The following is a 24,386-nucleotide window of genomic DNA, read 5'->3' as shown; positions in this document are numbered from 1 at the left end:
ATTGAATAGATGGTTTATTATTTAAAAATGAATTCATTACATTTTAACTTACATTCACATTCATTGGATCTTAATTTCATTGATATCATTAATAATAATAAAAATATGAGGACATTTGAAATACGATTGATTCAATTGAAAATTAAATTAATCACAAAAAAATGCACTCTTACATTCTTGAAAAACATATAAACCTGAAAAGAACCCTTACTCCAAGAAAAGTAACTCAGAATAATTAATTCTAAGTTTCTTATTGTAATTCATGATTATTTTAATCTCTATTATTTAATATATTAAGTTCTATCAAGATCCATTTTGCCCATTCTCCCTCCCCTGGTCTCCCCAAGTCAGGTTAAGGTCCCTTTTCATGCCGTCATCGAGAGGGGGGATTAGGGACCGTGGGAGTAAAAATGTTGATAAGTTGAACAGATCCAGGAATACTTTGTAGCGGTCGCTGTTGGAGAAAATATTATATTTAAAGCAAAACATAAAATTTTATCATTTTAGTATTAGTAATGGACATACATCAAAAATGTTTCAGACGCCCGCTACTTAAATTTTATTTTTATTTATTAAAGTGACTCTATTTATAGCTGCAATTTTTGATAACAATAGTTATTATTTCTGCAATTTGTAATTAATATTTAAATGATAGTAACATGTAACTAGCGAGTTTGGTCCTTTGGTTTGACTAATCCGGCTCGAAGGACCTATCCGGACAATACATCAGTAATCTGATTTTATCTGCAGCGTGCATTTTAGTAAGTCAAGTTAATACACACAATCAAAATCCACTAAAATGTGCCTGGAATTTTATACTTTGGTAAAACTTTTAAGTATATCTTACCTCAAAGTAGACCGTAAGTATTGATAGCCAGAGGAACCGCCGGTCCCGAGCTGCTGAGAGCCGATCATACGCTGTACCATAATAACGTGATTATCTGGAATAATTAAATAGGTATCTGATTGTTAGAAGTGGGAAATAAAATGAAAATGAAATAAATCTTAATCTTAATACTATTATAAAGGCGAAAGTTTGTATGGATGTATGGATGTATGGATGTTTGTTACTCTTTCACGTAAAAACTACTGAACCGATTACAATGAAATTTAGCACACATATAGAGGGTAACTTGGATTAACACATAGGATAGGTTTTATCCCGGAAATCCCACGGGAACGGAAACTATGCGGGTTTTCCTTTGAAAACGCGGGCGAAGCCGCGGGCGGAAATCTAGTAAATAATAAAATTATTTATTGACTACAGGTAGAAATAATGAATCCTTCAGCTCCCGAACTAGTTTAATACTGTGTCTCAGGAGCCACAATTTTAACAAATGTTTCTACATTTGTATTGACAAATAATAGGGCTATAATTTAACTAACTGGCTAGGGGCATAAAAATTTTGATAAGATAACAACTTTTCTCGAGATCTCAAGTGCAGTAAGTCGTTTATAGTTTACACATGTTAGAATTATACATTTTTTAGTAAGTAAGTATGTTGTTTTGGTGTGCTAGTGATACGTATTTTTTTGGCATCAAACATACCATTATTTTTTTGTTTATTCTTTCACAAAAATATTCTATTGCTATATTAATGTGTAAGTAAAAGAGAAGCTACATTTTTAGCCAGCGAAGCCTTCAAAATTAACATAGACAAAAAAACACAATTAATTAAGTACACCATAAAAAAAAATTACACAAAACACACTTACATCGCCATTTAGTAATAAGACTGTCCATATCCATAAGCAGAGTTAGCAGCTGATGTGGTTGAGAGAAGCGAGGCTCGTCTCTATAAAACGTTATCATTATAGCGCCTTGAAGCGCTTTATGGGATAACCTGTGAAACATTTAATCCATACTTATATACTTATTATACTTATTTACTTATTTACTTATATAATACTAGCGGTCCGCCCCGGCTTCGCCCGTGGTACATATGAAAAATAGATGTTGGCCGATTCTCAGACTTACCCGATATGCACAGAAAATTTCATGAGAATCGGTCCACCCGTTTCGGAGGAGTATGCAGACTAACATTGAGACACTAGAATTTACTTATATAATATTATAAATGCGAAAGTAACTCTGTCTGTCTGTCTGTTACTCAATCACGCCTTAACTACTGAACCACAGATTTGCATGAAATTTGGTATAGAGATATTTTGATACCCGAGAAAGGACATAGGATAGGTTTTATCCCGGAAATCCCACGGGAACGGGAACTATGCGGGTTTTTCTTTGACTGCGCGGGCGATGCCGCGGGTGGAAAGCTAGTAAATTATATGTATAGAATACTAGCGATCCACCCCGGCTTCGCCCGTGGTACATGATACGTTTTCTCTCCATAAGAACCATCCTCGTACTTCTAGGAATTATAAAAAAGCGTGTGTGCCGAGCACACGTGTCAAAGTGAAACTTCTTTGACAAGATTTAAAGATACCAAAATCGTCGCCTTACTCCATGACGTGACGGTATTGCCATGACGCGACATTGAAATTTTACTCTCGACGCTAAAGAAGTTTCACTTCAAAGTAATAAGACTGTCCATAAGCAGAGTTAGCAGTTGAGCGAGGATCGTCTCTATAGAACGTTATCATTATAGCACCTTGAAGCGCTTTATGGGATAACCTGTGAAACATTTAATAAATTATATGAATGGAATATGGATTTTTGAAGTGAAATTTCTTTCAGAGTAAAATTTCAAGGTCACGTCATGGCAATACCGTCACGTCATGGACTAAGGCGACGATTTTGATCTTTGAATTTTCCCAAAGAAGTTTCATTTGTGACACGTGTGCTCGGCAAACATGATCTTTTTTAGAAATAATATGTTTAGAATATGGTTTTTTAAGGGAAACTTCTTTAGGCGCGTTGAGAGTAAAATTTCAATGTCATGACAATACCGACACGTCATGGAGTAAGATGACAATATCTACGGGATAAGATCAAGATCAATTATCTACGGGAAGGATAAGATCTTACCTTCAAAATAGGCAGCAGTGTGTAACAATTTCTGAAGTAAATAAAAACGATGAAATAACGCATTATTTTTCTGACTACGAAATAATAAAATATGGCGTACCGCAAGGCAGTGTACTTGGTCCAATTCTTTTTGTATTATATGTAAATGACATAGTTAATATAACAAATCACAAGTGCATCTTATTTGCTGACGATATTTCTTTAATTGTAACTTCTGACAAAAATAATATACATGACCACATAAATGACATTAATTATAGTATTGACAACATAATGAAATGGCTTGACATTAATGATTTGAAAATAAATTTGGACAAAACAAAATTTTTACAATTTAATAAATTTAACTTTGACATTCCTAAAATACAAGCAAAAAATGAAATAAAGTTTCTAGGTGTGACAATAGATACAAATATAGACTGGAAACTACATATAGAAAATGTGTGTAGTAGATTAAATAAATTTGTTTATGCATTAAGGCAAGTAAGAAGGGTTACAAACTTAAAAACCGCACTTACTTCTTATTACGCTTATGTGGAATCTGTTTTGCGTTATGGCCTTGTTATCTGGGGCATTAGTACCGATATAACAAGAGCATTTCTGGCTCAAAAGAGATGTATACGGGCCTTATGTGGTATGAGATCGGATCAGTCCTGTAAGCCGATATTTAAAAAACTTTGTCTGCTGCCATTGCCATCTCTTTACATTTATGATATGTGCGTGTTTGTGACTAAGCATATGTATCTTTATAAAAAGGCAAGTGATTTAAATAGCCGTAGTCGCAGAGATCCAAGTAAACTAATTTTAAAAGATAATCCTAGATTAAAAAAATATAATAAAAACTGTCTTTGTATGAGTGTAAAAATATATAATAAAGTGCCAACTAAATTAAAAAACTTAGATACTAAATTATTTTTTAAAGAACTTCATAAATGGCTTCAACAGAAATGTTTTTATAGTGTTAAAGAATATCTAAACTCGTAATTAACATTGTCTACTTGCGTCTTAATATTGATTTTGTAATAATGTATGTAATTTTTGTAATGAATATGAATGAATTGTGAAATATTAATTATAATAATGTGAATGAATAACAAATGAATTGATTTTAATAAAATAAAATTAAGAAGACATAATATAAAATGTACCTATATCTAATGTAAAATGTATTTGCATGCCGTTGAATAACGGCTAAACATGCTGAAATAATGTATCTTATTCTTAACACCTGTGTATACCATGTTTACTTGCAAATAAACGATTTATTTATTTATTTATTTACGTGTCAGTAATGTTCAAATTCTATTGTATCAGTAATTAGAAAACTCTGCCCCATAGACATGTAGGCAGAGTTTTATTTCGGACATTTTTAGGATTGTGAGTTTATTTACCTCCTGATAGTTTTATAGCATTCAAATGCTTTATAAAAAAAATACGTGAGGCACTCGGGGACTGCCGCGGTAAAGCTATTGCATGCTATGCCTTCAAGCCACACCTCCGCGCCCGTCGGAGTGGGGAGCGTGAGGTTTTTCCGTTACGGAATTTCTCGATTCGGTCCCCGCGCTCAAGGCCGGCGATAGAAGCTATGCAATAGCTTAATATAAAATCCGCCAGACGGAAGACGCGGGTTCGAATTGCGCCTCGTGATTAAATTTTTTCTTTTCTAAAAAAATATTTACCTTCTTTCCCCCCTAGATCGTAGTGCATCATGAACAGTTGGATCAAAGATCGAGCGGTAGATCTCTCGCCGGTTCTCGATGTCTTGGAGACGGTGACGGCGGACCACTTCAGCTGGTTCACGCTGGAAATGTTTTTATTTAAAACTATTTTTATATGCTTTATTTGCTTCATCTGTACCCTATTAGGTTTATATAAATTTATAAAGAATAGAAAAAATTCGATCACGAGGCGGGACTCGAACCCGCATCCTTTCACGCCAATCCGGGGCGGACGCCTAACCAACTCAGCCACCCGTGACCCAAATGAATTCATATTTATAAAGCATTTGAATGCTTTAAAAAAAACAAAAATATCAATTTCAGCCTGTAGGTTTATATCCGACTCCTTTAACTAGTAGGTTATAAACGAACTTTGTATATCTACTTATCAACATTCGGTGACAGTACAATAATTTCACGAGTTTCTGTTATTAAGGCGTGTTTTATATATTTTTGAAATAATATTATCTTATTGAATAAAATGAGCATGAATGCGTAATTTTGAATGAGAGCTTGCGTGTGTGTGTTTGCGTACAGTTGTGTACGTTGCATATATTATTATGTACGTTTATACGTGTGTGTGCGTAAAGTGAAGTCCCGTGTCCCCTAGTGGGGTAAGGGGCAGATGCATTCTGCATACATCTGTTTCACTGATCGATTTCCTTTAGGGACAAGTAGGTGATCAGCCTTCTGTGTCCTGCCAGACCGAGACATTTTTTTTTCTTCGTCTCCACCGGGAATCGAACCCAGGACCCCTCGGTTCTACGCTCACGCGCCAACCACTGTATCAAGGAGGCGGTCACGTGTGTGTGCGTGCTTGTGTTAAATTTAATTTCACACTCACATACAACTTACCATAGCTTCCTCGATATCGTCTTCCAGCATTTTGTTGACAACTGCCTCGAATTTCCCCCAGAAATTGAACCCGTGTGTGTTAAGGCCGGGCGTACGTTCCAACCAACGCTCTATAAGAGCTAGTAATGCTGGTTCGTCTTCTGATCTTTAAAGAGAAATATAATAATAATGTAAAGAGAATGATCAATCCTTCCATAATAATCCTTGTGAAATGTTTACAAATCTTTTTAATTTAATTCATAATGAGTTTGAAAAAATCTTTAAAGTTAAATCATTAAGTATTACCAAGGATTTACCATTTAGCCAATGGGCAACACCTAGTTTACACAGATGCAGGAACGTTTTATATGAGTTATATATGGCATGAAGCAATATAACAAAGACTTGTCATTTCTTAGTTATGTTAAAAATTATTCAAAAACTTTTAAAAAAGTTTGTTTCACTGCCAAGTGCTTGTATGTCAGAGATAAAATACGCAACTCTGATAACAAAGTTAAAACGGTTTGGGCAATTATTAATGGTGAAATGGGTAAAAACCAATCAAATAGTACCATAAAACTTGTGAATGCTGGTAGGGTCATTGACAAAAGTGCTGATGTTGCGCTTGCTTTTGAAGATTTTTTTAGTAGTGTCCCTGCTAGTATTACCGAAAAATTAAATTCGTCATCAGCGCTTGCTGAGTCCTACTTGAGGGACCATGTTGCTGAGTGTAATGTATTATTTGAATTGCGACATGTGACTGCAAAGGAAATTGTTAAAACTTTTAAAACATTAAACTTAAAAAAAACATGTGATCTCTGGGGAATGTCTGTAAATTTAGTAAAAAATATTATAGAAAATATTGCCAACCATTTAGCGTTTATATTTAATCAATGTTGTGACTGTGGTATATTCCCTGATTTATTAAAGTTTAGTAAAGTTATTCCTTTATTTAAAAGTGGTGACCAAGAAGACTGTAATAACTATAGGCCAATTTCTATTTTACCAACTTTGAGCAAAGTCTTCGAGAAATTAATTTTAAACCAATTATGTAGTCATTTTGTATCAAATGGTTTACTGCACGCCAAACAGTTTGGTTTCACAAAGGGGCGCTCTACCACTGATGCGGGAATAGCTCTTTTGTCACATATATATAAAGCATGGGAAAATTCAAAGAATGCTTTAGGGATATTCTGCGACCTTTCTAAGGCTTTTGACTGTGTAGAACATTCCACTCTATTACGGAAACTAAATTTTTATGGTATTAAAGGTTTAGCTCAGGACCTCATAGCTTCATATCTTCAGAACAGGGTACAAACCGTTGTTGTCAATGGAGAGAAATCTCGCGGTGCGTCGATTAACATAGGTGTTCCGCAGGGATCTATCTTAGGACCGTTTTTGTTCTTAGTGTATATTAATGACCTACCTTATTATTTGCAGGATATGTGTGAAATAGTACTGTTTGCAGATGATACCTCATTAATATTTAATGTGGATAGACATGACACAAATGTTGACGAAGTAAACTCTGCTCTTTTACGCATATCCAATTGGTTCAATGCTAATAATTTATTATTGAATGCAAAAAAAACAAATTGTGTAGAATTTATCCTTCCAAATGTAAAAAAGGTAAAAAGGGATATTATTTTAAACGGGGAGGTATTATACCCTGTGGATTCCACTGTTTTTCTTGGTTTGACACTAGATGAGAAGCTACAATGGGGGGCCCATGTTGCCACCACCGCTGCTAAGCTTAGTTTAGCTGCATATGCAGTTCGAAGAATAAGGCATCTCATCGATGAAGACACGGCTAGATTGGTTTATTTTAGCTACTTTCATAGCATTATGTCCTATGGAATTCTGCTATGGGGCAGGGCTGCAGATATAGAAACTATATTTATATTACAGAAAAGAGCCATACGCTCTATATATAATTTACGTGCTAGGGACTCACTAAGAGATCTCTTTAAGAATACTGGTATCCTCACTGTACCATCACAGTATATATTTAATAACATTTTATATGTACACAAAAACGCAGACTTACACACAAGAGTAGGAGATAGATCATAGACACTGTTATGGCACTAGGAACAGAAATAAAATTGAAATGCCATTTTATCGTCTAGCTAATAGAGCAGGCTCCAAGGAGATGTTCGTTTGCATAAATAGCGGACCTAAATCTGACTTCTGATATATATTGTATAGATCCCAAACATCCTATAGACAGATGTTGCCAACCAGTTTTGTGGTCCCCTTCCCCGCACCCCGGTAATTAAATATGGCATACAAAGAAAAAAATAAACATTTCCAAAACATGCCGCGTGGGGTATCAAATGAAAGAGCTTATTGAGTAGATCACGAATATATAGCATACTATAACATTTCTTACACTTTCTCTAAGATTTTTTAGAAAATTTACGAAAATGCTCCATTTTTGAGTTAACTTTAAACCACTAAAGATTGAAAACTCATGAATATATTTTTTAAATTATTATTCTAAATAATTAACAATAGTCCATTGTTTACGATTCAATAGTTCGTACAGTGAAATAGTTGCATGGGGGAGTGGGGGGAGCATCCAAAGATGGCGAGTATATTTTCAAGTTTATACAGTTACATATTTTGTAAAATTAAATTGTAATACTGATATGATTTAAAAGAGCAACTATGGAGTTTCTTGCCGGTTCTTCTCCATAGATACTGCTTTCCGAATCGGTGGTAAATGTAAAAAAATGTATGATACATAAAGACATTTTAAGTTTGAAAATCAGATGTTTTGCGCGAAGTGACAGTAGTACCCACCTCAACGCTTCGCTTATGAGGCGTGCAATATGTATTGACGTTTCAAAAGTGCTTCTCCAAGAAGTCTAATTGAATAAATAAATGTTTGAGTTTGAGTTTTGAGTTTGAAATAGATGGCTTATAAATTTATTACTAAGTAATTCTATGAATACATTGTAATAATTATTAAGTATTTAAATTTTACCACTTTTTCGTTGAATATTACGTAAGCATGATCTGTAGTATTAGAAACAACAACATCATAATATTAAAAAGAAAGAAAATACGTTTTATTCACACATACAGCTACAAAGAAAATGTAAAATTCTCGTGTCACAATGTTAGTTACGATACTACCTCGAAATAGCTGGACCGATTTTCATGAAATTTTTGCCTATCGGGTAGGTCTGGAAAAGGGCCAACGTCTATTTTACATACCCCTAAGTGCTAAACTGATAAGAGTAAGGCCGTTTGCCGGGACAGCTTACAGCTTGTTTAATATATGTTTAGCATTACATAGAAATGTTTTCTTTCTCTCTAATAAATGAAACTTTCATATTATAGTCTTACTTTTTTAACGCCTCCATTGCTTCTGGATCGTCTCCAAAGACTGTCTGGTAATTCTGGTTATATTTCACACGCAGTGCTTGTTTTAAACCCAGCTGAAAACAAACATAATATGTTTATTAATTACATTATACATCATATGTATATAATTCTAATTTTAACGCTTTTATTATTAATATTAAGTAATACATAACCTGTATTTCTTTATTTAATAATTAGATGTAATATACCAAGTAGTTCTCGAATAGATAGGTAGTAGGGAACAACACCAACACTTTAAAAAGATGATTCTATTTATATCTATAATATATTTATATTATTTACCTTGTTTTCCAATAATCTGAATTGTAAACTCTGAAATCCAGACGCGGGACGCAGGTACTGTCTGAAGTCCATGAAGTCAAGAGGCGTCATAGTTTCCAATATCATAACTTGGTCTACGAGCAGCTAGAATAAATATATTCTTGTTAATCCATACTAATATTATAAATGCGAAAGTAACTCTGTCTGTCTGTCTGTTACTCAATCACGCCTAAACTACTGAACCAATTTGCATTAAATTTGGTATGGAGATATTTTGATACCCGAGAACAACATAGGCTACCTTTTATTGCGAAATATGTACCACGGGCAAAGCCGGGGCGCCGGGCGGACCTCTAGTAATAATTAATAAATATGGAGGCGCTTGCGGCGATAGAGGCGTGCCAAGAGGCTAATAAACGACGAAGAGCTAGTAGGCAAAAAACTCCAGAACCTCGCCCACCGTCGCAGAGTGGCAAGTTTATCGGTATTTTATCGGATACACTTTCGTGAGTGCGCTGCGGAATTTGACGATTTAATTCCGCCATCCCCGTTTTTCCATAGATCGTCGAGGCGCACAGATTCTAGGCATCGCCATATGGTATGGACGTTCCATGTACCCGGACAAAGTGGTTCGAATCGACATTCTTCATTCGAACCGCGAGGGACTGGAACATGCTTCCTGAGTATGTGTTCCGCGACGAGTACAATATGGGGGTCTTCAAGTGAAGAGTGAACGGTTACCTTCTAAGGAAGCGCGCTCCATCATAGGCCACATCTCAGCTTACTATCTTTCTCTTCTCTTTATCATTCTTACCAAAAAATATCAATAACATTCTTCTTATAATTATATATATTATTAATTATTATATAATTATGCATAAACCGTAAAGGTGACTATTTTTCAATGCACAGCCCGATCAGATGGACCGATCGGCGTAGGTAATATTGACAGATAGCACTATTATGAAAAGGGTTTTGAATTTTGATAAATTCTAGACCCAAGGGCCAAGGGAAACCATGTGTACACCATGAAAATTGAAATGACCACGCGGGTGAAAGATTAATACTGGTTAATGGTGATTATTTTTATAGAACAAATGTCGAAAAATAAAGGAAGTATTTTATTCTGGAAAAAAACATATAATCTTGAGACTCGCCAGTCACAAGTCATGAACTTGATAAAGATTTAACAAAAATTAATCGACAATTTGTATAATACTGTCATTGATAACAAATTCTATTGCGATTGTTGTGGGTATTCCAGTTTTTTAAGAATAAATAATTATCTATTTGTTAATTATACATTTGTCAAATCTTCTTTTTCGTTAGGTAAATACGTGTTTTTATCTAGTCTAGAATAAATAATTTTTTGTCTGCCTTGTCCGAGACAATGTACACGTATTCTACAGATACGTTTGCACTCTACTATAGTAGGTACATAGTTACCTAGGTTCCTACATACGTAGTATATTATTATTAGTCTGTGGTTCCTACTAGAACCAGTCTACTGATTGATTTAGTAGGAGTACATTAATTGTACTCCCATAATTAAATATACCTAGACAATAGATTTAACGAATCTTTAAAGTTTCATAATTAAGTAATATTATACAAAGCAGTATCATCTCTGTAGGTATATATGAAACAATATTTGACCTCAGTTTTCTCTCCAATTATATTACAAGTATTTTTAAATAGATAAAGTAGGTATGACGAAATTCATGAGGCAGTTAGTTTATACATATCCAGTGGCCCATTGCATCGCATCTTTATATAAACATATTTATATAAACAAAAGTTTGGGTACCTTAATGTTTAAAAACAACAATTATTCAAACTCAAACTCAAACATTTATTTATTTAATTAGACTTCTTCTAGAAGCACTTTTGAGTCGTCAATTGGTGGTAAAACGTACTAACTTTATTGTTGGATTTCGTAATTAATATTATGGTGTAAAACAACCGTAAAAAAGTGACGAGGGCTAGAATTAATTTCCTATATTTTATGAACTAGGGCTTTGTCTCTCGAAGTTTTTAGCTATTAATTCAAATATGTAAGAAAGAAAGAAAGTAATAAGTTGAATGATCTGTTACAAAAAAGTTTTGCAATTTAGTGGATTATTAATGAATTAATCACGTCTACGATTTATGAACACATTTCGACGTCATTATGATTATTGATAAGGCTATCATAAACTACGTCTTCCTATGTCATATGTCAGAATATTATCTGATAACAGGCCTATACAATATACATAAATATTATTTGATGTTATGAAACTGGTTTAAACTTAATTCTAGTAAAAATCAAATCAACGTCAATGGATTTGAAAGTTGTTGTTGTTGTAATGTAGTGAATAGGTGAATAGGTAAATACTACGACATTTTTGTTATGATTTCATTTTTATTTTCGTGTGGAAACCCTATAGAATACATCGCAATGTTTTGATGACAAAATAGTACCTACATTCGGAATTTGTTATTCTAGTAGACGATGCAGATATATCTATAAGGGACGAAGTTTATTTCGTAGTATGTACGTACTTTATGAATGACATGCTGATACACTGAGAAATTATTAATTCAATGAATTGTCAATGATACTAAATTATAACTAGGTACTTGTCCTTGTTTTGTAGATAAAATATTCTTCGGAAATTTCTTCTCCGTCTGCATAATACCTAGTTTCGAAAGCCTTTGAAATAGGTAGGGTATTTCAGCATTTTATATCTATAGTCGACGGTGAAAGAAAACAGTAACATTATATATCTTGTTTTATATTTTTTATTAACATATCTAACTATTAAGAAAAACTTTAAATAATTACACAACATTAATCCAAATATCATCATACAATTAATTAAAAAATGTTTAGATATTTAACGAGAAAAAACATAATTATTAATGTTCCCTAACCTTTGATAACGAGTCTAGTCATCAAGGTTTATCTCAATTAATAATTGACGAAAATATTTAACTGTGGTTCCTCTAAATTAGAGAACTAATTAAAACACTTTTTAATCGTTTTTATAATATGGTCAGTTAACTGTTAAAAATATTAAACAACGAATAAAAAAGTTTCAAAGAGTTACATAATAAATTATGAGATGAGATCTCTGCATATCAAGGGCGGATCCAGCTTTAGTGCCAGGGGGGGGTCACATAGACGTGGTCAATTTTTAAAAGCTATATTTTGGTAATTTTAATTGATACATAGATTTAAAAAAAATTGGTCAAGTGCGAGTCGGATTGGCGAACCAAGAGTACGATTCCGTACAAACATTTTTATATGTTTTAATATTAAATTTATGATTTTTGCAATTTTTCCTTTATCTGTGCTATAAGACGTAAGTTTCTATTAAATAAAAATTAAATATCAAGATTCTGTGTTCAGGGGAAGTACCCTGTAGGTTTTGATTCCTGGCAACACTTGCGAATGTTGATAAGCATGAAATTTATGTTTTAGCAATTTTTCCTCCATCTGTGCTGACATTGCTTTTAACCAAATTTCAGAACTGTGTGTTCACAGGAAGTAGTACATTATTAGATTTTGATTCCCTTGAAATATTGTCGAAATTTGCGATAATTTACGGCATAAACGGCTGTATCTTTTGATTGCGTTGGCTTATAAGTTTGATTTTTTCACAGCTATAAGGAACCGTAGATTTGAGTATTCGGTATGAATTTCAGATTGATACCTCCACGCGTTCCTGAGAAAAAGGGTCTTGATAGGCAGACAAACTTGAAAAATATATATTTTTTGCAATTATTCCTGTATCTGTACTATAAGATGTTGCTTTGTACCGAATTTCAAGATTCTGAGTTTACGGAAAGTACCCTGTAGGTTTTGAGTTTTGATTCCCTTGCGAATGTCGAAATTTGCGAAATTTTTCGGCATTTACGGCTGTATCTTCTGATTCGTTGACATAGAAGTTTGATTTTATTATAGCGTAAAGGTATTATAGACTTGAGTTTTTGGTATGAATATCAAGTTAATACATGTCAGCGTTCATGAGTTCATGGGTTGTATGTTAAAAATTTTTTTTTTAATATTTTTTTATATTATAATCTAAGGAAAAATTCATACTTTTCGCAATTAGTAAACAAAGTCGTTGTCTCTGTGCCTATGTCCCGGGCGGGCGAAGCCGCGGGCGGTAAGCTAGTCTGCGTTATAAGACGTTTGATTGTACTAAATTTCATGACTTTGTGTACTCGGGAACTACCCTGTAGGTTTTGATTTCTTAGGGAGTGTCGAAAAGTTTCAGCAATTACAGCTGCATCTTTTGATTGCGTTGGCTAAAACGTTTGAATTTTTCACAGCATCAAGGGACCGTAGACCGTAGGATTTCGACATTAGCAAGGGAATCAATACCTGCAGGGAGCAAACCTGTCCCGTAAACACAGTCTTGAAATTGAGTAAAAAGTAATAACTGCGAAAACCCTAATTATTTAATTAAATTAAATTTTAATAATTTTAAACTTACAATCCCTTTACTCATGAACGTCTTCATGTATTTAATTGATATTCACATCAGAACTCAGGTCTATAATAACTTAAATCTGTTATTTAATTCAAATTCTATGTCAACGCAATCTGAAGAAAAAGCAATTAGAGCCGCATATTCTGTAATTCGCAACTACTTGCAAGGGAATCATCAATCAAAACCTACAAGGTACTTCCCGTGAACACAGTCTTGAAATTTGGTTAAAAGCAACGACTTAAGCACTTACAAGCACAGATAAAGAAAAAAATCCTTTATACAAAATTGTAAGATACAACTGCAACATAATGAAAAAATATGTTTGCTCGGAGTCCTCGGTGCGCGAGTCCGACGCGCACTTGGCCGATTTTTTGTTGTAATTTGACTGTATTTTCTATTGTTCATTTAAAAAAAAATTGCTAGGTATTTTATGTCTTATCCACGAACGGGATATTTCGATATTTTTTGTGTGAAAAGTGTAACAGCAAAAGTTGTAGAAAAAAAAATTAATTACAATATACAACTTTACCATTACACTTTATTCCGCAGTTATAGTTTTTTTTTTAAATCGAAAAACCTGTTATTTTTCCTTAAATTACGACCACAGGTCGACTCTAATAAACTTTTTCTATAATTTTTGTTATATTCTCTTCCGTTACCGTTTGTAATTGATTTCATTGTTCTGTATTACTTTTATGTCTCAAAATTCAATAAAACATCATATTGAACAGTATTAATTTGTTAATTTAAAAAAGTTAATATTAAATTAGTGGTCCACTTAGGTCGTGGACCTAGCCCAGGGGGGGGTCATGACCCCGTGACCCCCCCCCTGGATCCGCGCTTGCTGCATATTAATTAATTAGTTCGTAATAAATGGAGTATAGCAATATTATAATCTTTAAAAAATACCCCTGAAATTGAAGATTGAACAATCTATATAAGTGAAGTCCCGTGTCCCCGTAGTGGGGTAAGGGGCAGATGCATTATGCATACATCTGTTTCACTGATCGATTTTCTTTAGGGATAAGTAGGTGATCAGCCTTCTCTGTCCTACCAGTCCGAGACATTTTTTTTCTTCGTCTCCACCGGGAATCGAACCCAGGACCCCTCGGTTCTATGCTCACGCGTCAACCACTGTACCAAGGAGGCGGTCAAATCTATATAAGGTAATATCAATTTATATTTAACAATCTAGGTATACATACTGGTAATCTAAAGGCTTGATTGGGTACTTTGTCTGAAAAATTACGATAATACGAGTAGGTATTTTAATAATAATAATTAGGGGTGGGAAAATCAGGGGGAAATCAGGGGGAATGGAATCTTCGGTAAGAATCCGACATAACCCACGGCTCCTTCCCGGGGACCGTGGGTACCTTGGAAGATTTCCCCACTTTAAAAAAAGGGGGAATAGAATTTAAACGTAGTAGAAATTATAATAGAACTCGAATATAATGTAGGCCGCGCCTATAACGGTATCAGTATTGTAAAAAATGATTTTAAGAGTTACAATTAATGAACAAAAATATAATCATAATAATATATATAAGCCTATAATAATAAGTACTTAGGTACCCACTTAACAACTTTTTAAGATCAATGTTGACATTGAGATGCAAGAAATAGTGGGAATTACAATATTCTTTATCATAATATCAAGGACGTATTGTAATGTAAATATTTTTTAAGACAAGGGCACCAAATATGTTAATATATTATTCACAACATCAATATTTCTGCAAAACGAAAACAAGATGTCGTAATCACTACATAGTATAAAACAAAGTCGCTTTCTCTGTCCTTATGTCCTTACTCCCTATGTCCCTATGTATGCTTAAATCTTTAAAACTACGCAACGGATTTTGATGCGGTTTAGTGATTCAAGAGGAAGGTTTTAGTATATAATTTTAAATTTATTATGTTTTAGTCTTTAGACAAAGCGGGCGAAGCCGCGGGCGGAAAGCTAGTTTTGTATAAATGGATTATTTAAATTTAATACATATTGAAATATATACGCTTAAAAATATAAACTCAAACATTTATTTAACTAATCAATTAGTCTTCTTCTAGAAGCACTTTTATATCGTGGCCTTATACCTTAACTGGCATAGTCACCGAATCGGAAAACAGTTTCTATGGAGAAGAACCGGCAAGAAACTCCGTAGTGGCTCTTTTAACATCATGTCAATATTACATTTCTATTTCAATCTATTTTTTTTTATAATTTTGGACGATAAAAAATATATTTTTTGTATAATTTTTATGACTTTCTTTCTGAACAGGACCGATGTTGACAGGACTATTCCTGCAAGGCACATGTAGATAACAAATTATATATAAGGGTACTTTTAAATAAATTAAAACGTGCGTCAGCTACCTTTAATCTAAATAAATAGGATTGCTTAATAAAATACGATATATTACAAAGAGATTTTCTAATGAGAATATGTACAACAACACTTTTTTTTTGGGGAAAATGTCAATTTTAAATGTAAATTCGAAATTTGTTGGACATGTTATTGTTGGACTCAAGGTTGGACCATACGACCAAACAAAATATAGTGATAAACATAAAGTACTTATTATCTTAAAGTACTTACTTGACGTCTTCTTGACGTTATCATTTTTTATCAATGCACAGTTTTAAAATTGCAATCGAGGCTTTAATAAATATGCAAATCCTGTTTGAGAAATGCGTTTTATGTTTTATGGTCCATGACGACCAATGATTTGCAGTTTAAGCCTAAGATTAAGATTAGAATAAGAGGAAGGCAATGATTGGATTAGGTACGTCGTTTTTAAATTCACTAGTTAGTCGTAAAATGAGATACGATATCGGATAATAATAAATTGTCTTACTTCTTAGTCTGTATTTTTGTTATTGTAAAAAAGAACAAATAATACTAGTACAAAGTTACCACTGAAAGGCAAAGAAAGACAAAACTAGCTGCGCCCTCCGGTTTTATCCACGGACGAACCCGCGGGCACAAACAAGTAGGTATTTCATATGTTATGATGTATTATCTATATTACCTACTGTAAAGTTTTGTGCAATAGGTTTTTACGCGAAAGAATAACAGACGCCAATCCTCACAAACATTTATAAAATTATTAGGATTGCATGTAATACTAAAAACTTTATTACCTTCAATATAAGCACGACTCTGTTCAACCTTTTCAGAATCTCCATAGTGTGGCTTTCATCCAATCCTTCCACATTTAGCATGGACCGCACAGAGTCCACTTCAAAGATGATCTGCTTGAACCATAGTTCGTATGCTGAAGAAAAAAAGAGATAAAATAAGGCGAGCGTTGCTGATGAATAAGTTTTGGCTACCTGTGCTTTACTGGAAAATGGTGTCTATGGATATAACGAAATATAATGCTAAAAAAGACGTTCTATGTTTATGCTATTAAAAATAGATGCGAATAATAATTCATTTTTTTGTTTGATGCCGATATAAAAATAATTCAGATTATATATTCCCGTATTAGGTACTACTGTGAAGTGTGATGTTACTGTATGTTACTCTGTATGTTAAGTTAAAGTTAATTTTAAACCTTCAGTGCTGCAGGTTATTTATTTCTGAACAAGTCAAAATTTAAAATTCGATTCGTAATTTTCGAATGTCCCGTAACAAGAAAATATACAATAATGACGTCACAATATGGCTCCACGCTAATCCTATTCTAATTTGAATTACACAGTATATCTTCAATGTATCTTTATAAAATTACTAGCTGCGCCCCGCGGTTTCACTCGCGTGGCTCTGCTCCTGTTGGTCTTAGCGTGATGATATATTATAGCTTTCCTCGATAAATGGGTTATCTAACACCGAAATATTTTTTTAAAATCGGACGAGTAGTTCCTGAGATTAGCGCGATCAAACAAACAAACTCATAAGCTTTATAATATTAGTATAGATTATATATCATATAATAAACGTACCTTGATGTGTAACAATAAAAAGATGTTCATCGTGCACTGGTTTAGACGTCTCCGCGCTGAGCATCCGCTGTGCATCTAAAAGCTTGTCCAGCATAAGATATTCTCCGTACAGCATACCAGCCTCGTTGCCAAGGTGGTTGCCATCTTGCCCTATGTCCTCTAATGCTGATCTGGGAATTATTTTACTTAGCATTAAACATTTTTTTACGTAACAACGTGAAAGTAAATTCCAGTGAAAATAGAGTGTACACTCTACAAGTAAATTTCGTTCCCTTCGTCTTTTTTATTTGGATTTTCGCAACTCTTAGTGCCCTTTCACATTAAGTTAGGTTCGTCCTCTATTTTTTAGGTATGGTATAGAATCGTTTTCTTTAAACAATTATCTAAAATCTAAATACTCGTCGACCCACGGACTAAAATATTTTTTACGTTATGCTCTTATTTCAGAATTAGAACTAGCTAATTACTTATAAAATATTCCGATATAATTATACGAGTATAATAACAGTTTTTGTAATTATTTTCAACTGGTTGATGTGACAACTGCACGTGCATGCACTTTGAGTATAATTTTTAACAACTCTATATTTATAAAGGAAAGGAAGGTATTTTTATTTTGAGCCATCCGCGTTGGTCAACATTTTAATAATTCCGTAAACGTATATTTATTTACTAGCTTCCGCCCGCGACTCCGTCCGCGCGGATGTCGGTCTTCGCGTGGATGGTTTATTTCTCCATTTTGAGTAACTCTGACAATAACATCTTATAAATATCTATTGGACTCAAATACGGCTAGGCCTATAATAATACCCAACGTGTGTTCGCTGTTCTACAGAACAACGTCTATGGATAAAACTGAAAAATTAAGATTATTTTTTTTCTTCGTATTTTTTCAGGATAAAAAGTATCCTATTTTACGCCCAGGATAATAAGGTATAATTATACCAAGTTTCATCGAAATCGAACCGTTAGTTTTCACGTGATGTCTTCACATACAGACAGACAGACAGACAGACAGACAGACAGACAGACAAAAATTTTTTTAATCACATATTTGGGTTTGGTATCGATCCAGTAACACCCCCTGCTATTTATTTTTTCAATATTTTCAATGTACAGAATTGACCCTTCTACAGATTTATTATATGCTTATAGATAAATAAATTACTTATTCAAATATTGGTTAAATTTTTGAAACGTGATCCCGAATTTCATTTATTTGAGGTGTCACAGCGATGACTTTTCATAATAAACTGTTCAAGACAATAAATGTGTGAAGATGTATAAAACATTTTGAAAACTTCAAGTCTTTTTAGTAGCGTCGTTTAAAATCAAATTCATTATGCTTTCGGCACTAAAAATATCTAAATGCAAGGCCATAGGACTACAGTCAAAGGGTGTATCGAATAAGATATCGTTACACTATAAAAATAACTACTTTAAAAAAACCGACTTCAAAAACGGAAAAATAAAAAATAATTAATTACTACATATTAGTTGTGTTATTCACTATATAGGTTTGAAGTCGGTGCCAAGCACTAAGCACTTATTAAACTACGCTATTTTTTGATACAAGAACTACCTACTTGCAATTCAATTACATTATTCGCAATACAAAAAATTGGCTATTTTCGATATAAAAACTACACTACTCTTGGTGTAAGTCCTACGCTTATAAAGCGTGAACGATTGGCTCATTCACTCAATAAATGTGTGAAGATGTGTATATTATTACGTATTGAAAACTTCAGTCTTTTTAGTAGCTTCGTTTAAAATCAAATTCAGTATGCTTTCGGCACTAAAAATAAGAACCTACTTTTCCGTTTTTGAAGTCGGTTTTTTTAATGTAGTTTTAATAGTTTTTAACCTACGTAGTTTTTTTGTTTGACTGGGAATCGCCCTAAAGTCGCTTCTGTTCAAGAGTTTACTTAACACGCTCGTCGCTTCGCTCCTCGCTACCTATTTGAATATTTACGCCGGCCGCTGACGTGAATTGCTCGCTTCGCTCGCTTGGCTAGTGCGGTAGTTCAAAAGTTAACCTTACTCGCTCGTCGCTTCGCTCCTCGCTACTTCTTTGAATATTTACGCCGGCCGCTGACGTGACTGGCTCGCTTCGCTCGCTTAGCTAGTGCGGTAGTTCAAAAGTTAACCTAACTCGCTCGTCGCTTCGCTCCTCGCTACTTCTTTGAATATTTACGCCGGCCGCGGACGTGACTTGCTCGCTTCGCTCGCTTGGCTAGTGCAGTAGTTTAAAAGTTAACCTAACTCGCTCGTCGCTTCGCTCCTCGCTACTTCTTTGAATATTTACGCCGGCCGCTGACGTGACTGGCTCGCTTCGCTCGCTTGGCTAGTGCGGTAGTTCAAAAGTTAACCTAACTCGCTCGTCGCTTCGCTCCTCGCTACCAATTTGAATATTTACGCCAGCCGCTGCCGTGATTTGCTCGCTTCGCTCGCTTGGCTCGTGCGGTAGTTCAAAAGTTAATAAATATTTTCTACTCCGGGAGGCTGTCGACCTTCGAGGTTGCGCGGTGCGCGGGCAGCAAGCAGCCCGCGGCGACGTCTTTTGCCGTTGCTATTCAATTACCCTTCCTACTATGGAAATTTCCATACAAAATTTTCGAAAAAAAAAATTTCGCTTTTTACCAAAAATTTTTATATGCCTGGAAGCGGACCAGGTTTTGAAGCATTTTTTACTTCGGCGACCCCGACCTACCTGCCACCGGTTCAGAGAGCCGTTGAATTTCGTGATGTATGGAAAATGGAAACCGAGGGTCGGAGAGAAATTCTGAGTATGCAGTTTTGTAAATCTGGCTGATTAGAGCACAGAAATCAATTTTCAGACCGATCGTAAAGTAACCGGCGCCACCATCTTGCTTTGAATAATTGGCCATTTTTGAAAAAAAAATGGCGTCCAATTTAAAATTTCTCGATTGCCCTGGTAGCACCCCATTTTCCTGATCATTTTTTAGTTCTACACCCCCCACCTATCTCGCGCCGTTTCGGAGAGCCGTCGAATTTCGCGTTGTATGAAACTCGGAAACCAGCGGTGGAAACTCGATTATGAGTATGCCAACTTAATGTGCGGCTCGATTAAAGCCCCTGTGCCAAGTTTCAGCGCGATCGGACCAGCGATGGCCGTTTTAGAAATTTGTATGGCGGCGGCCATTTTTCCGCCATTTTGAATTTTTTTCACTTTCTGTGGTAATTGCTCGAGGTCTATTCCAAGTTTAGTTCGAGCACCCCAGATGTAGCTGCTACCGTTTGCGCGGGCCATTGACCGTCTTCGAGAGATGAGGGAAAGTTTAAGATTTCGTATTTTTCTGGATATCCTGGGAGCTGGGCGAGTACGAATGCATCATTGGTGTATTTCTCCGTTGTGCCACCTCGTCTAAATTTACGTTTTTATGTTTGCGCCAAAAATGGAAAAATTCCAAAATCGAGCGTCCCACTATGGCTCCCTGGTAGCATCCCAGGGTGGTGATCATTTTTAGTTCCGACACCCCCAACCCAACTCGCACCGTTTCCGCGGGCCGTTGGATTTTACGTTGTATGGAAGTTGGAAACTGGGGCCCGGAGCCACTCGAACGGGGCACCGATCGATTCGCCGGCTCGAACAGAGCACGTGTGCCAAATTTGAGACGTAAGGATTCATAAACGGCGATTTTGGCAAAGTACGGCGGCCATCTTGTTTTCGCGAAAATCCCCATTTTTCCACCACCCCTGGTAATCGCCACCAGTTCTGAGCATTTTTTGTTCAGACACCCCCCCTCCAGGTATCACCGTTTTTGCGCACCTCCAGGGGTCCACTCGGTTTTCGAAGATGATCGAGATCGCTATATTTTTCCTCTGGTCACTCGGCGCACCTCTACACGATCACGTCGTTATCCCCCCCACTTTCCCCGTAGTTTCCGAGAAAACCGATGTCAGTCAGTCAGTGAGTCAGTGGTAGTGTAGCTTTATACTACATTTTTGACACGATTTTAAATTAAAAATAAAACTTTCTATTTAGATGGAAACTATCGCATTATGGTGTTTGTATTTGATTTCTAGCATTTCATTCTACTTTGAGGAATAGATAAAATTATTATGATAATAAGGTATCTACCTTAATCTATTGGGCTATAGATTAATCTTAATGAATTCCTAAACTTTCCCACTGCAATAATTCCCTTAACGAGAGCACAGTTAACGTTAAGTGAATTGAGTTATGATCGAATTGTCCATAATTAATAATTCATTACGGTTTATAGAGCAATAGAACCGTTGACCCAGCGTGCGAGTGGTCGATAAATTATCGTCATTTAACTGTCTAACGTTTTTTATGGTACTATCTATCTCTTTATACTATGGTACTACGTGTTATATTCGCCACCGCGACCTTATGTACTGGAACTGTGATAAGGATTACAGTAGGTATGTAAAATGTACAACAGTAGGTATAGGTACCATTTTAGAAGACATTCAGTCTATAAAGAATATACATAACAGTCAATTGTAATTTGGCTTTTATATTATTGCTAATTTAAATTTTGTCAAGTACCATGGACTAATAAATATATGCAAGTACTTACTACTTTATCCTTCGTAGCCTTAAAAAATTCATGTTAAAAATTTATAAGCTGAATAAAATAAAACAGAATCCTAAGTAATTAGTTATTCGATACATGTGTCGAGGCAAGTGATTTGTGGTCTAAGCAGTTATGATATACATGCACATACGTCCTGCTGAGTTTGTTTGCCATATTTAATTTCAATATTGTATCAATAACAGAAACCACATGCGTAAGCTAGCGTGGTTATATGCTATTTCTCATACTAGCTGTGCCGCGCGGTTCCATCCGCAGGCGAACCCGGGGGCCAAAACAAGTCTTTATCAGCTCATACTGGTACATAAGCTACATCACTGCCAAGTATCATCAAACTCTGTTCAGTGGTTTTCGCGTGAAAGGGTAACAAACATCCATCACAAACTTTCGCAGTTGAAATATTATAGTAGGACTAATAGAAGAGGTAAAGTTTTAAGTTTGGCTGTTTTTTCATTAAATAAAAACAGCGGTTTGCGCTGTAAAACGGCTGGTTTTACAGCGCTCCGAAGTGATTACTATTTTTCAGTACTCTTAACTATACCTACATATATTGGCTATTGGCTCTTTCCCCAGATTCCAGAACAATGAAAGCACACTGCAGAACATTTCAGCCCTGCTTTCGACGTAAAAAAAATGCGTATTGAAAAAATGTTGTATAAAAGTTGTTCCTCGAAAAACAATGTACAAAAATGGTATATCATTTCTTCGTAAAATGATAAAAAAAAAGTTTTATTGAAAAATATAAATTGCTCTAATTAATGAACATTTTCGCTTATAACTTTTTTATTTATAGTTCTACAACAAAAAGTTACTGGACCAAAGTTTTAGAGAATTTAATTTGCAACATATAATGTTAACAATTTTTTTCAGATAAATAGTAGAGATATATCGTAAAAACCATTTCAACCGCGATTTTCAAGATGGCGGCCGGCCGTGGGACAAGGGTGGCGCGACCCCACAAACTTGGTTTTAGCTTCACAATGACCCACCCCCCCTACATATCAAATAAATAAAATTGCGTCTTCTAAAAAACACAAGGTTGGGCCTAAAAATGTAACATTTCAATGGACTAATATGTTTAAAAAACAAATCAATGTTTCTTGTATCTAGGTAATATTACTTTATACTTGTATACGTAGTATATTATTATTAGTCTGTGCTTATACCTACCTACTAATAAGGCTACTATATTTATTTGTAACGTGCAAACTGCATCATAATATAAACAAACACACGTGATTTTAGGTTAGGTCATAGGTATGAACCATAGTATGAACTTTAGATCATGTTTTCGTAAGTTAGTTGTTTTTTTTAAGTTGAACACTATAACTACTTATCTGTTTTCTGATACTGAACTGATAAGGGTGCGAGAGGTCTCATTTTTTTGCTATTTGCATTCGGATAAGTCGATATGACTGCAAAAAAAATCTAAATGTTATCATAGGTACATAAAGAACATTTTGATTTTTTTTAATCATTAAATAAAGGGTCATTGAACTGTACGAAAACTTATACGAAAACGACTAACTTCTCGTTGACAATATTTTGGTAACATTTTTGTGAGCTTTTTTTATTTCTACCTACCTAACTAGGTAGTTATTTTAGACTTAATTTCATAAATGTTGAATTGAATTGAGAACCTCTTCCTTTTTTGAAGTTGGTATAAAATTGAATCTACTAATGGTAAAATTTAAAAATATACTTATGTAAGTATGTAATTGCAAGGAAGGTATGCATTATATTTTTACAGTTAATTAGGTTTTATTGGTTGATTATTTGAAAATAATTTTGCGGAAAATTGCTAGGATGTTCGAAACGAAATTAATTGATTTGGTAAGTCAGAATATTGTACGATAACCTCAAAAAAGAAACATAAATAATATTTACTCGATTTATTAGAAATTTCTGAATCTCATAAAGTAGGTATGACGTAGTTCCATACTTTTTGTTTACTTTTAAAATTTAAGCTATCTTCTTTAAAAAATAATTTTTAACTTGTAATAGGAAGCAAATCAAATAAATTTCAGTACATACCTCATAGGACACGCCATTTTCAAAATAAATAAATATATTCAATGCACTTTTCAAAATAACTAAACGCGCGAAACACGCGCCTTCGTTTCACGCGACCAATTTGAACTGACCACAGAGTAGCAATAAACTGCGTAAACTGAC

At 34.6% G+C, this 24,386-nt stretch overlaps 1 protein-coding gene across 1 annotated transcript; it reads right to left on the bottom strand.

Annotated features, from left to right (window-relative positions):
* Window positions 1–4: 4 nt before the first annotated feature.
* v (Tryptophan 2,3-dioxygenase vermilion) lies at window positions 5–24,386 on the bottom strand. The gene is made up of 10 exons (XM_090116730.1): window positions 24,246–24,386; window positions 17,626–17,795; window positions 16,822–16,955; window positions 9,217–9,339; window positions 8,896–8,987; window positions 5,563–5,707; window positions 4,669–4,790; window positions 1,717–1,844; window positions 848–941; window positions 5–454 (listed from the first exon to the last, which is right to left on the bottom strand). The coding sequence occupies exons 1-10, from the start codon at window positions 24,260–24,262 to the stop codon at window positions 304–306; spliced, it is 1,176 nt and encodes a 391-aa protein (XP_089972856.1). The 5' UTR covers window positions 24,263–24,386; the 3' UTR covers window positions 5–303.

The sequence above is a fragment of the Colias eurytheme genome, chromosome 26 (genome assembly GCF_061535395.1).
Source record: "Colias eurytheme isolate Ceu_HAF_F1 chromosome 26, ilColEury1 Martin Lab GWU primary, whole genome shotgun sequence".
In the NCBI taxonomy this organism is placed as follows: Eukaryota; Metazoa; Arthropoda; class Insecta; order Lepidoptera; family Pieridae; genus Colias; species Colias eurytheme.
Note: the sequence above shows the minus strand (reverse complement) of the source record. Positions and strands in the feature narration are given on the sequence as shown.

What these genes read in the sequence shown, in the direction of transcription:
- v (XM_090116730.1), bottom strand. An exon ending in CGATCTAGGGGGGAAAGAAG is followed by an intron (nt 1,845 to 4,668) that starts GTAAATATTTTT and finishes AATGTTTCACAG; the next exon opens with GTTATCCCATAAAGCGCTTC. An exon ending in TCTTATTACTAAATGGCGAT is followed by an intron (nt 942 to 1,716) that starts GTAAGTGTGTTT and finishes TAATTATTCCAG; the next exon opens with ATAATCACGTTATTATGGTA.